Genomic DNA, 14,514 nt, shown 5'->3' with positions numbered 1-14,514 from the left:
ATTTCTGCATGCCATCTTACCAGATTTAAACTGATGATGATGATCTATAATCCGGAAAAACTGATAATCCGGAATCACCGAAGTCCCGACGAGTGCATTTAGTGCTATTTTAATTAAGAATAACATATGTTATTAACCGTAAACCCAGAAGTGATGGCAGAATATGGCCACACTGGACAGCAGAATTTAGGAAGACAAAATTTTTGGAATTTGGGGAAGCACCGAGTGGCAAAATTAAGCAATGAGAAGTTTTTTATAATTTAGGGAAAGCACTGGAATCTAAAGTTTAGACATGGCAAAAATTTAGAACTTAGGAAGGTGCTTTGTAGCAGAATTTAGCAGGGCTGTGAAGTTGGACTCATTGAGTCAGAATCGGAGTCAGGTAGATTTTTGGGTAAAAGGAGTTGAAGTTGGAATCGCTAACAAACACGTCGACTTCGACTCCAGATTTTATTGAACAGTTTGAATTTGAAATGGATTTAAAGTGAATTGAAAAAAAAATTAATGAAAAACTGAGTTAATATTTTTATTTATGGATTATATACATTAATAAATATTTATTTTCTACTTTATTGACATATTAGTAAGTAAATATAAGGGAGCAAGATGGACGTGATATTTGCCATTAGTAATTAAACTGATTCATTTAGTTACTAATCTCATTGGTGAATTTAGGTAAGCAGCGAGAACTCCCAAAATTGATGCCATTCTTACGAAACAAGCAGAAAAAGGAGCAACGCAATGGAGAAGTACATATTTAATGATATAGGGGTTGTTAGGATTAAGATCGTTTTCAGAAAATGTAAATAACCCTAATATTTCACTAGCAGAAAACTGTGGAATGATCTTGCAAAACTGGAAACCCTTCTTTCAACACCATATATAGCCATAAATAAGCTACAGTCTGAAGAATTAACAGGAGACTAGAATGTTAGAAGATGTAGATAACCCTAATGTTTCACTAACAGAAAGACTGTGGAATGATCTTGCAGAATTGGAAACTCTTCTTTCTATGCCATATATAGCTACCAAAAAGCTACAGTCTGAAGAATTAACAAGATTCAAGACTGGAAGAATGTGATGTTTGTTCTTTCTGAAATGGATGGTTTATTGCAGAAGGAATCATTTCTTTAATGAAGAAAAGAGAAACTAGTTTGCTAGACAATAAGATCATGCTGGGTCCAATATATGTAGATCCAAATCGTTTGGATGACAAACAAATTAAAAAGGCAAAGAAAGCCATCTATGAACTTTCATTAAGAGTGAAATCATTATCAGAACAACTGGAGTATTCAAATCAGGACAGTCAGACTGCAGATATTGTAACTGAGTCTTTATCATTGTTTTCCACTGATGAATTAGATTTTGAAAAATATTTGGATAATTTTGAAAAGGCTAAGGCAAAGCGAATGAAAATAAATAACCAAGAGCCTTTAGATATAAAAATGAAAAAATACAAACAAGATTTATACACGACCTTTGAAGAAATAGATAAATATGATTGCTCTTGCAAGACACCTCTTTTAGAACTTATGAAAATCTATTCTGAAAAGTTAAAGGAAGTAGCCCTAACAGTAACAGCTTTTCTTCCTACTCAAGTCAATGTTGAAAGACTCTTCTCAGATCTGAAGTTTATCAAATCGCAACTATGGTCCTGTAACAAAGAGGATCTTGCCAAAGTTTTACTGTTTCTTAGAAATTACGAATGCCAGATTTTCCATTTCATAATAAAAGCTAATTAATATAAAAAATTTGCTATGCATCAATTTTTTTCTGTAGCATCTATTACTTCTATATTAAAAAAATAAGCTGTACCCATGTATATATGTTTACATATATACATGGGTACAGCTTATTTTTTTAGGAGTCAAAGTTGGAATCAAGAGTTGGAGTCATTAAAATTCCAGAAGTCGGAGTCGGTCATTTTCCCTACCAACTCCACAGCCCTGGAATTTAGAACCCGCAAAGACTGCACCAGGCGGTGCCTTGTGTCGGCCCTACATAAAGCCTTAAGTATATGTGGGAGTTTATTTAGTCAGCACTCAGATTAGTTTTAAGCATGTGCAAGAAATAAATGTAGGTATAGTAAATAACTAAACTAATACAATTCAGGCTTAATTCAGTACGCAATAGGAGCAAAACAAAATTTAGCAGAACAACTTGGCTTTCGTCGCCAATCTTGTGATACACAGCCAATAATATATAATGGATGCTATTAAGCTAGGCTAAAATTATCTTAACTGATTCTAAGGTGTTTCAGTTAATGTAGCAGGCTGCGCTGCTCCTTAATCTTCTAATTTGAGCCAGCTTATTATTTTTATATTACCTCGGTCTAATGGCTGAATGACAGAAGTAGTATTCGTAGAAAAAATACTAATTTAATGTTTTTCAGAAGGGTGTGCAGCACTCATTTTTCATTCCTCTGTCCCACTTCAAAAGGAAATTAGTAAAAATAGTGCTTGTAATCCATGAGTTCTTGTTATAGTAAGTTAAAGGTAAATTATTGACTCCTTTTAAACAGTGGGGTTTTCTACTCTTTCCAGTAACTACTGGCATCTTTTTAACTGTTGCTTCTATATTGTGCATTAAGAACACAGTAACTTGTTCTTTTAATTTCTTAAAAATCATCTGCTATTTCATCTTGCCTTTTATTTGCCCAGCGTCTTTTATTCATTTCTTAGATAAATGATGATCTGCTTCTTGCTTCTCACCATGTAGTTTCTGATAAACAATGCTATTTCGCTCTTTTCATCTTGTGAGACATCCATCAGTTGGTGCAAAATTTTCTCCAAGCATTTTAGTGAACCTATAGATTTTGTTGTCAAATCAGCTCTAGAAATTGGAAAATTTTTTAGTCTCATGGCTTGAAACCATTTTAGAAGAGGAGTTTCATCGTCTCTTATATTTTCGATTTTTTTTTTTTTTTTTTTTTTTTTTGTGCTATTGTGACATTTGCATTTTTACTAGCCCTTTAACAATTGAATTTCTTCATTTAAGTAAATTGCAAAATGCTGTTTGGGAAATTCCTGTTTTAAAAGCTGCTTCTCTTTAGCTGCATTATCAAACATACTGTTATGAATTTTATACTTAGATAGGTAATTTTAGCAGAGTTATAAGTAAAATTGTTGTATTTTTCTGTGTAATGTACCGCAAGACAAATTTTAAGAGAAAGCTGTGCCATAAAAATATGAATACAGGGGTGCGTGCATTTAACAATGAGTAAATGCGTATCTTAGTGATTTGTATTGAATTGAATAAATGTAACTGACAACTATGTTAGCTGTAAGTGTAATATTGCTCATATTGCTTTCCAGTAATTTTGAGAAGCAGGACGTACTAGAAATATCTCGCTGCCCATTGAAAACTATTTAAGGGTGAAGAGAGAGCATCTGATCACAGTTGTTTAGTTAGCTGCTGTTGTTATTGTTGCGAGTTCAGCATGAGATCGGATTAGCTTTTTCTTTAGATGCACTTTGCATTGCATTTTGTTTAATGTTCTTAGTAGTGTAGCTACTGAAAACACTTGTACAAAGATTTCTGGAGAAAATTCCACAGATCTGAAATATTTCTTTATATAATATTATTTCTTTCCTTATAAATTTTTTTTATTAACCTATTATGGAACTTGTGCACTTAATCTATTACGAACCCATATGCACGCAACAATATCATAATCTTTCAGATGTTTATCATTTTCTTTCAAGCATAAATCTTTTCATTTAGGTAATTTCAACATGTTAGAAGTCATGCACACAGAAAAAAAAAATTTCCAGTGGTTTATTGTCCAGAGTAAATTTAGTGTCATTTTTTTTTTTTTTTACTCCTGTTATTCACTTGTGTAGCTACTTTGTAAGATTCTCACTAGTGTAAATCTCAGTTACTGTAGAAAGTGACGAATCTTAAGAACTAGTTAGTGAATAATCGCTTAAGTTCGTGTGACAAAAAACAACAAGATGGAAGGGTAACTAACCCTTTATTATTCCAGTAAGATTTAACAAAACTCTGTCTTGGAGTGTACAATCAAAGCCGATACTTGGGCTTGAACTTAAGAGACTAAAAATTAAACTAAACCTAAGATTAACTAAAGAAGTATAGCTGAAGCTATAAAGATTCTGGACTAGTTGGCCCCTTAACTCTATTTGACTATGAAGCTTATCTATGAAGCTCTATTTGACTATGAAGCTGAATACGGCCTAGCATAATAACAGCTTTGAGAGAGAGGGTAGCCAAAAGACAGATGCACGTAAATCAAAAACTCTGATTCTCTCTCTCTAAGACTAAAGAACTTCGTGGTTAAATACTACTCTTCCTCATTATGTATTCAGATGTGATTCTAAAACTACATTCTGGCCGGAAGTAGTAAGTTGAAGTTAAGAATTTGACAGGAAAGGAACATTAAATTAAAATTTAACTGTTAATAAAATTAACATAATCCTTACAGCTTTAACACTTCCACTCCAAAATTTTTTCATTAATTCTACATCAATCAACATAGTTCTGACAGTTTTGTTTATTAGTAGGATTAAAAAGCTCAGCTGTTCCATTACTCTTTGGAGAATAAGCCATTGTAAGTTCATGTTTAATTCTCATTTTTCCAAAAAATTCTTTTATTCTTTTAGCTAAGAATTCGCTGCCATTATCACCACAAATTCTTTTTAGTTTCTTTCCTGTTTGTCTTTCTTTCTTTTTAAATGATAAGCTTTATTAAAGATTCTGGAGTTTCACTCTTTTTCTCAGTTGTAATCACAAATATGGAGTTACTGTAATCATCTACCACTGGTAGAAAATAACTTCCATCTATTGACTTCTCGATTGGTCCAGCTAAGTCTGTATGCCATAATTCTAAAATAGCTTCAGATTACTTGAATTTCACTCTTTTAGAAGTTCCTTTCATTTTTCTTAACGTGCATGGTTTGCAATTGTTTTTCTAATTGTACATTTTCTAATCAAGTGACTGATGAGTGGTACTTCACTTCTATTAATCTTTCATAGTTTAGGTGAGTTATTCTTTGATGCCACAGTACATCATTAACATTACTAATATTAACATCTTAGGTTTTCTTCAACTTCAGCAAATTTATTTATATTTCTGTCAGCTATATACAGACTGTTTCCATGTTTATTGATCATTTGTGCTTTAGTTTTGGTTAAAATTTACTTTTAAATTATGATCAACAATTTTTGGTACTGACAGTTTCATTTAAATTAGGTACTTGTAGAATATTTTCTACTCCCAAAAGGTTCTTATTTCTATCAGTTTGCATGTGAATCAAATTTATCATATTATATGCCATATTTTTTCTTTTATAATTTATGTTCACAAATTATTATATAAATCAGATTTATTTCTTAAAGAAATCAATAATATTCTTACATCAATGTTCTGTATGAAAATTATCAGCAAACCAGCTAGCATGCTCTCCTGCCAATTGTTAATGGTTTCTAAATGTTATATTTTCTAAACAACATCTACTTCGATAAGAAACATTAAAAATTAAGGCATAAAAAATACTTTATTAAAGAACAATTATCATAGCAAGAATATCACATTCTATTTATAAGATTCGCAACTGGTATCAGATACATTAGCTCAGTCTTTTACAATCATTAAAAAAATTAACATTGCCAAAATATTAAGACTTAAAATTATACTTTTATAAACAAATATCATTAGTGCTTCAATATCTCTCATCAACTACTTTTGAAGCATTGACTGATACCCAAATTTTTATGATATGAACTAAATGTGGGATATTTTCTTTTAGTTTTAGTGATACTCCCTTTATCTTATCTAGCATAACAGCTGCGTCATCAGAAGTAGACATAATCATTTTTATAAATCGATATTATTTTCCATATAAAATTATTTTATTACAGAAGCAATTGAAAAAGCATCACATAATTTTAATTGAGTTATTCCATCAAAAATAGTTTTTTACTGATTATTCTGTTGATATGTAAATTTTACATACAGTGTTCAGCATTTGGCTATTGAAATATCAATACTTTCGTTGAAAGTTAAAGTGTGAAAATTAGATGCCTTGAGTTTTTTTATCATGTCCGTTTTTGCCACAGAATTAATAATTTACAATAATATGAAAGCATAATTCTTAAGTCACCGATTTTCTGGAATTTTAACATATTTTGGCATATGATCATTTATATTCTAGGTAGAGTGCAACAAAATGTTCATTTTTTTTGCTAGTAATACACTATCAATCAGTATTTTCACTTCTCAAATGAATGTTTTACTTCATCTTTCATATGGGGGTCTCATTTAATAAACTTATTAATCTTGTTACCGAAGGATGCCTTGTTGCCAAGGGATGTTTGCTTCTTCATCTCATGGACATTTTTTTAAAGGCCAGGCACTTTATTTAATAGCTATCAGCCATGCACTACTGCAACGGAAGTATTGGCTATTTCATCATGGAAGCACCTAATAAAGTGGCCACTGTTGCCTCTATTAACGGACAGACACTTACAACCTTGCCTTCTCCAGATTCGAACCTGGGCCCATCAGGCCCACTGCCAAGGTCAGGGTCCACTGCCGGCTGGGCAGTGAGATTTACTATTTAACTACTGTTTAAAAAAATCCAATTTCCATTCAATCTGTCCATTTTTTCCCACTAACATGTTCATCACAATAGTAAATGCAAATAGCTCCATTTTTGTCACATATAAATATTTCTGTAATGGAATTTGTAATTTATTTTTATTTTGGGGAGTCTTTGTTTCAAATATTTCATTAACATGGTTGCTGCCAACTACGAGTTATCTCTTAGGTTGAAGTTTGTGTTTAGGGGCCAGCTACAAGTTAATTCGTAGAATGTTTTTGTTTTACCTATGCCACATACAATCAAACTCATAGTATTTTCATGTTCTTTGAAGATATTTGGCTTTGGGGATTAGGGGGAAAATCACAATTTCATGCAATCCAAGAGATTTATCATGATTAATAAAAGTATAAGTAATTATAAATTAAATAACATAGGAACTGTAAAAATAATCAAGCAACTTATAATCTGTTATAGTAATTGCTTGCTTTAAAAATAATCAGTCTGTTATAAGCAACCACCAACTAAGAATATACACGTAGTTGGCACTGTCATAAAACATTTTATTGCATGAGTTGCAAATGCTCACCTTATTCTTCAGTTAAATCCTGTTTTCTATTCTTGGCAAGAAAATACATTGTTGAAACAAAATTCTTGGACAGAATTTAAAAAAAAAGCCAATATACAAAATTTCAGCTTGGGAAATTAATCATCTAGCACAATCTACAAGTTTATTTTTTGTTCTAAATTAGAAATTTGGATATACAAAGTATTTTATCTCAAAGATATACACAATCATATTTCTTACATCACAATAAAAATATGCCAAGGTTCTAATAAAGAATTACTAGACCAAAATAAAAAAATTCAAGCCTTTAACTTGCTTCACACAACAAAATTTTCAATTTGGGACCCTAATACAAGAGTTCAAATTTCAAAATGGAAATACTCAAATATTACTTAATAAATCTACTTCTTTAATATAAGAGCTCAAATTTAGAATATCATACTATTAGTTGAATTTAGTAATAAGATGAAACATTTTCATAGAAAGCACTGTATTCATAAAAATGCTGCTACTTACGTGCCCTGCATTACTTTTCTTTTTAACCCCTTCCAGATGGCTGCCTGATCTACTAGCCTCTTGCTATGAGATTCAGTGCTGGGCTTCCATGATGTCTCCGCAGAACGGCAGGTCCTCGATCACTAACCCTAATTTTGCTAAAAAAAATCCATCAAAAATGCATTTTTATTCGGATTTACTCAAGTTTTTCAAATATTTCAAAAAATGCATTAATCTTTATGCTTGGTGACTTGCAGAATTAAATACTTATAAATTTTGAAGCTGTAATGATATATATATATAATCAAAGAGGAATTTTAAAACAAATGTTCAGTATGTTTTAAACTACAATTAAATTATTTAATGTGAAGCAACAAACGTACACATGGCACATCCACACATGCACATATATATTTACAATGTAATTTAAAATTTGTTTTCTCTGTAATATATTTTGAAGCATGGGTTCACGCAGAGTCCTTCATTACAATCTTTGCATTCAAAGTAAAATGATTTTCCCAAAGCTCGCTTCCTCTGCATAGCTTAGGAGCAAACAATGCATCTTCTCATTTTCTCCTGTTCTCATTAAGAATTAGAAAAAGCTTTTCTGAAAGGTGAAATGGCATTATAAATATCACCTTCCCTTTTTTCATCTTAACGGGAAAAAATCCCAAAAAACTTACATTCACACAAAAGACAGAATACCCTACATTACTTACGAAAAGAAGAAACTAAATAAAATTTCGACTTGCGCCAGATACTCTTCCCTCACAAAGCCACTCAAAAGAAACCAACAAAAATGCACATGCGTTGACTCAGCACTCTTGTTTACATTACTGAATCCTGCTATCAACCTTTCAGAATCAAATGAAACAGTCCAATGTCAAAATTCAGGCATCATAGTTCCCATTTATCTTGGTACCATAGACATAGGGCACCATTTGATAGAATTTAAAATATTTACATCTCATTCCATGTGGTTGTCACATATACATTATAGCAGTCTAGCCAGTCACTAATCCTTTGAAATCCAAATGTTACACCTGCCATTGATGAACTGAATGCTACCATGGCATATACAACACACCCATGCGGAAAGGGTTAAACACAAAGACTAGCTTCAATTTTCAATCTCAACAACCACTACCAGTTATCTTAAGACTAAAATTTCAGACAGACGTAATGAAGTTTTTAAAGAATTTCACCATATTAGTCAAGCATCGACATTTTTATTTTTAAACCATATATCACTTACAAAACTAAAACATTTTCAAGTAGCATAGCAATGCAAAGATTAACAATTAATGCTGTGTAACAATTTTATTAAAATTATTATTTGTCATTAGATTTAGGTTACCTTGAAAGTTTGTTACTTGGTGAAATAAAATTTATGTTTTATGCTGGATAACAAAACTTTTGTGAAGCAGAAGTAAATCTGTAATGTTACTTCTTTATTTTAGATACTATGGACAGAAAGGGTAAAGAGTGAAAAACTGAATGATCTTGTAAGTATTCAGACCCCTCCAACATATTTATGTAGGTTTTCTTTATATATATAATGTTGAAATGTGGCTGTAATTTTGATTTATTGTCTACTTAGTTTTGTTGGCTTATTGTTAAAAAAAAGTGTGTGGTACATTTTAAAAATTTTTACTTAAATTTTCATAAAGAAAAATTTTAATTTTAATTTTTGTTATAAAAGTTTATTATAAGATGCTGAAAAGATGGTGTTAGTTTTTGCCCTTAAATTGTAATAAAATATTTCTTTAAAAAAAATAAAAAGGAAAATCTTTTGTTATAAAATAAAGCCATATAACTGTCAATTAAATTTTTGCTTGGTAATTGTAGGACAGAACTACAAAGAAACAGACTCTGTTACTGTTGACTTGAAAAATTGAATGAGATACTTTGAAAAAATATTAAAAATGCTTCTTTCTAAAATGTTTGAGAAAGCAACTAGTTTCGTACTCGAAAGACAAAAACAGTATTGAAATTTACTGAATTCCCAATTATCATTAAGAAAATGATTTGTCTTTAAAGAAAGGATTAACATTGTAACAAATGGCCAGATTATTCAAACTTTAATCTCTATTCTTCTGTAGATTAAATTATTTCATTGTGGCAAAGAATGCTAAGGCTATCTGCCTAAGAAAAATGGATGCCTTCATGTGGGACATTCTAGTGGAACCTGGCTTTTATACATTTTACACTCTGAGAAAATAATGAAAATAACCATGCAGCTAGCCTGTTCACTTTGATTTAGATATAAGTCAAGCTACCAGTATTCAGCAATCTTATCCACTCAGTCATTCATTTTTCTCTATCTCAGCTGTGAGTTTCAAGGAAAGAGATTATGTAATAATTCAATAGATCTGACTCCAAATAGAAATGCTCTTTTTTAAGTGAATAATTTCATTATTCTTCAGGATTAATAGTTTTGTTCTTCTACTGTAGCATTACCCACATGGCAGTGGAAATAAAGGCAGAAATAAGACTAAAAACCTAGCAGCAGCATTTCAGTCACTCAGTAGCCAACTATTACCTTCAGTAGCTTGGTTCTAAGTACAACACTATTCTATTTAAAAGTCTTTAAAGTGCACGCTGTGCATCCTCCCGCTATGCCAAGCTGACAATAATATTTACATGAATATCCTGTTGCATCCCCCCTCTCTTGGAAGGAAGAAATCCATCAGAAATAAAAATTTAATCATATGAAATTAAACTAAGATGCTGTTACAAACTTCCAAATTTCTGAATAATAAAGTAATTACACTGGTCTCCTTAACATTCAAGAAGTAGTCCTTAAAGTGCAACTACCTACCTAACCATATCATTCTGTGTGAGTTTGACTTTCCTGAGTGTCCACATATAGTGAGATAACTTCCCATCTTGTCTTAACATGACAACACCAGTTTTAAATTCATGTGCCACATCGATAGGAGTTGCATAACAAACACTTTTAAAGGCAGTAGATAGACTTTACACCGCAATTGCCAAAAATTATTCAGCAAACCCTGACATATCAATACATCTTCAGTATGATATTTCTACTACAGCTAACTTCACTAAAATGTGAATGAGGCGGGGAAAGTCATGGTACGAGGGGCTTTCAAGATTTGGAAGTAAGAAGGATTTGAAGCTCAAAAATAACTATTTTGTTGAATTTAACCAAAGTGTATGAGAAACTTTTTGAAATAATATAAAATTATTTCTTACCGTTGTATACTGCTTTCTTTGTAAAAAATATTTATGCATTAAATAAAATTCCATTAAAATATTTTATGTTCAATAAAAGCATGCATTAAGAGGTACTGAGGTGTTAGTATTAAAGATTTTAATTGTTATTATTGGATCTGCAGCTGAAGAAGAAGGTTCTGTATTTAAACCTTTGAAATTTGTTCAGCAAATTTATGAATATTACGCTGATTCTTGTTGCTTTAACTCTTCCAATAATCATTATTTGGCATATTATTTTAACTCAAATCTTAATTAATTTAAATATTTTTAAAGTGTGTTTTCCTCAAAATGAAGTTTTTGTGATATTAGATTTTCAAAATGCTGCGTGCACTTTTAAATCCTTTTCAAAACAATTATAATTTGTAATTTAGATTCTTTTTTTATATATGTTAACAAAATTTATATTCATTTTAAAACGTGAATTTAAAAAAGGAATAAAAACTCAATTAATGGGTATTAAATAGTAAAATTTTGTCCAAAATTTTTATATACATAAAATTTATAGTCATTAAAAACTAATGTTTCATGCAGTTTACAAATAAATACTGAGTTCTGTTTGTAATGTATTTTTCAATAAAAATAAAGCGAAAGTAGCAAGAAATTTACAACATTAATAATGGAGCATTTTTTAGGGGGGATAATCTTAATTTTAAGAAAATGTTAAAATTGCAGTTAGGGAGAAATTTTTTACAAAGGTATTTGATATTTATATGCAAAATTTCATTCCTCTCTGCCAGAAAGTTTTAAAAAAGTATTTGAATGTTCACTCTCTCCTTAAGATCACTGAATGCTGGTAATTCAACCTGGTTTGATCTCAGGCGAATGGGCTGGCTGTGTGGTTGGTTTTCCCTGTGTGTATTTATTTTTGAAGTAATTTCAGTTTTGTTTTGTTTTTATTTATTTATTAGTATTTAATTCGAAGGTTTAATTGTAATGTGAATATCAGCCCGTTTCACTTAGAAAGTCCTTCACGAAGGTACCCCTCCTCTTAGGCAGATAGCCCTCGTTCATATAAAATATTCAAATAACCTAACTTAATCAGTTATTTAACCAGAACTCTGTATCTGTGAGCAATCATTTTGCAATATTTACTCTAGCAGTTTTTGAATGATTTATTTAGAAACATTATATTGCTACTTAAGCTATGGCAGATGTCTATGTAAATCACCACACTTTGATTGAAAGGAAAGGTTTGCATCATTATATTTTGCCTTTAGCAAAGCAGATTTGCCTTGTCAGCCTGCAGGAAAGAATGCCTTTGTGTAGAAACATTTAAGGAGAACTGAATATTTACACTCAAGGAAAATGCAAAACCATGAAAAATTCTTACAGCCAGCTCTTTCAATCCTGCAACTCAGAATTATTTTTAAGCAAAATTGTTTTTTAAATTTATTTAAACTTCTCCCTCCCTTCTGATGGTTTTGACTGCTTGTGATTTATTTATTTCCACAATTTAAAGTGATGAAATTTAAATTTATCTGGTATTTGATCTAAGATTTTATTTTATTTTATTTTAATCAGTATATTTAGCATCCAGATTATTGTATGGAAGTTTCTAGCATTGCTCAACATAACTTTGAAATTTTTTGTCGTGTTTTTATTTATTATATGGCAGATTAATGGAACTATAGTTTGTTGAGATTTGTATTTATTTAGAATGTTTTCTTCAGGAAGGAAGGTGATTACTGACTACGTTGTTTTTATTGATATCAGTATTTCTTTTGATAGAAAAAAAGTTCCTACAGGAAGAAGGTATTTCGAGAAATGTATATGAAAACAGTGTTTATCATGTCAAAGTGCTGCAACCTGGGAACATTTTCTGTGGAAAGATCTTTATTTGATCAAGTAAGAATAAAAATTGAATGTTCTTTATAATGCATTAATGAAACTTGCTCTTAAATTACGAGGGTAAGTTGAAAAATGAGTTTCCCCTGTCGATTGTGGTCAGAGTTGTGTATGAAAGTCAAAAAATAGAATGAGACATTAAAGATATGACATACCTTTATTTTTCCACATAGGTACCAAGTACATTGAGACATTTGTCATATCGCTTGATAAGCTTCAAAAAGCCTTCCAGGAAAAAATCAGGGCTTTGCATATGGAAGAAGCGTTGAACGGCTATGGGCGAAAGGCGACACAGCAGGAAAACACGCAAGTCACCGATACACCATTGGCTAGAGGTCGCTGCAAATCAAGCAGATGGCGCTGTTGCAGTGCCTGCACAAAGCGGAGACCAGCCTCTCATTTGAGCCCCAGTAGGTATGGAGAGAAGGTGCGTTTTGAATTTGTGGTCAAAGGAGGAAGTGAGAGCGGTTATCCACTATGAATGGGCATGTGGAGTATCAGGAACAGAAATTCATAACCACCTCGTGGAAGTCTATGGGCCAGGTGTGATGTCGAAGCAAATGGTGCGGAGATGGTGTCGCACTATCAGTGATGGACGTCAGCAAGTGGAGGACATACCGAGAGCTGGACGGGCACGCACGGCCACTACAGATGCAAATGTCAGGAAGGTGGATGACATGATTAGAGCGAACCAGTGTATCAGCATCGATGAAGTAGCAGAAGAACTTGAAATCTCACATGAGCGAGCTCAAAACATCATCCACGACATTCTTCGATACAGAAAAGTGTCAGCACGATGGGTGCCCCGACAATTGACCTCGACACACAAGGAACGACACATGGGGGTCAGCCTGGAACATCTCGTGCATTACCATGAAGATGGCCATGACTTTCCGTTTCGGATTGTGACGGGGGATGAAACGTGGGTCCACCATTTCACGCCAGAATTGAAGGCCACATCTATGGAGTGGAAATATCCGTCATCACTTGTCTGAAAGAAGTTCAAGACAACTCCCTCTGCAGGTAAAGTGCTCTTCACAGTTTTTTGGGATGCCCAAGGAGTTTTGTTGCTGGACATTTTGGAGGTTGGAACCATCAATGCTACGTGCTACTGTGACACCCTGTCGAAATTGAAAGAGGCGATTCGGAAAAAGCGGCCTGGTTTTCTCACATCTGGCGTTCTGCTGTTGGATGACAATGCCAGACCACATTCGGCGATGACAACGCAAAACCATATTGCAACTCTTGGTTGGGAGCGCCTACACCATCCGCCATACAGTCCTGATCTCGCACCAAGCGACTTCCATCTGTTTCCGGCTTTGAAGAAAAATCTCGGGGGAAGGCGCTTTGGAAGCAATACTGAAGTGAAACAAGCCGTTCAATGCTTCTTCCATATGCAAAGCCCTGATTTTTTCCTGGAGGGCTTTTTGAAGCTTATCAAGCGATATGACAAATGTCTCAACGTACTCGTACGAGAATAATAAAATAAAGGTATGTTATATCTTTAATGTCTCATTCTATTTTTTGACTTTCATACACAACTCTGACCACAGTCGACAGGGTAAACTTATTTTTCAACTTACCTACGTATATTGAGCCAAGTATTAAATATCTAGTTACTGAAAAATATAATAATTTTTAATTTTTAATTCATTCCTTTTTAATAAAATTGTTTGAAATTATTTACTACACATCACGTGTCATGTATCAGTTGAAATATAAGTAAATTTGGAAAAATCTTTAGTTTTTATTCATATTTTTAGACTTATTTTAAATTATATAGCACATATATTTCTGGAAACTGTTTTCTTC

At 32.2% G+C, this 14,514-nt stretch overlaps 1 protein-coding gene across 5 annotated transcripts in view; it reads left to right on the top strand.

Moving 5' to 3' along the window:
- Positions 1 to 14,514, top strand: part of LOC118190830 (nephrocystin-1-like) — a 129,881-nt gene that overhangs the window by 111,492 nt on the left and 3,875 nt on the right. For 3 of the 5 annotated variants that reach the window (XM_085808277.1, XM_085808278.1, XM_085808279.1), the window contains exons 20-21: positions 9,081 to 9,125; positions 12,586 to 12,702. In XM_085808277.1, coding sequence (XP_085664403.1) covers positions 9,081 to 9,125; positions 12,586 to 12,702 — 162 coding nt within the window. Of the gene's footprint in view, positions 1 to 9,080; positions 9,126 to 12,585; positions 12,703 to 14,514 lie in introns of those variants that run through there. The other 2 variants (XM_085808281.1, XM_085808280.1) reach the window with 1 other exon arrangement.

The sequence above is a fragment of the Stegodyphus dumicola genome, chromosome X1 (genome assembly GCF_044657685.1).
Source record: "Stegodyphus dumicola isolate Sdum_Otavi_A_Nest chromosome X1, ASM4465768v1".
In the NCBI taxonomy this organism is placed as follows: domain Eukaryota; kingdom Metazoa; phylum Arthropoda; class Arachnida; order Araneae; family Eresidae; genus Stegodyphus; species Stegodyphus dumicola.
Note: the sequence above shows the minus strand (reverse complement) of the source record. Positions and strands in the feature narration are given on the sequence as shown.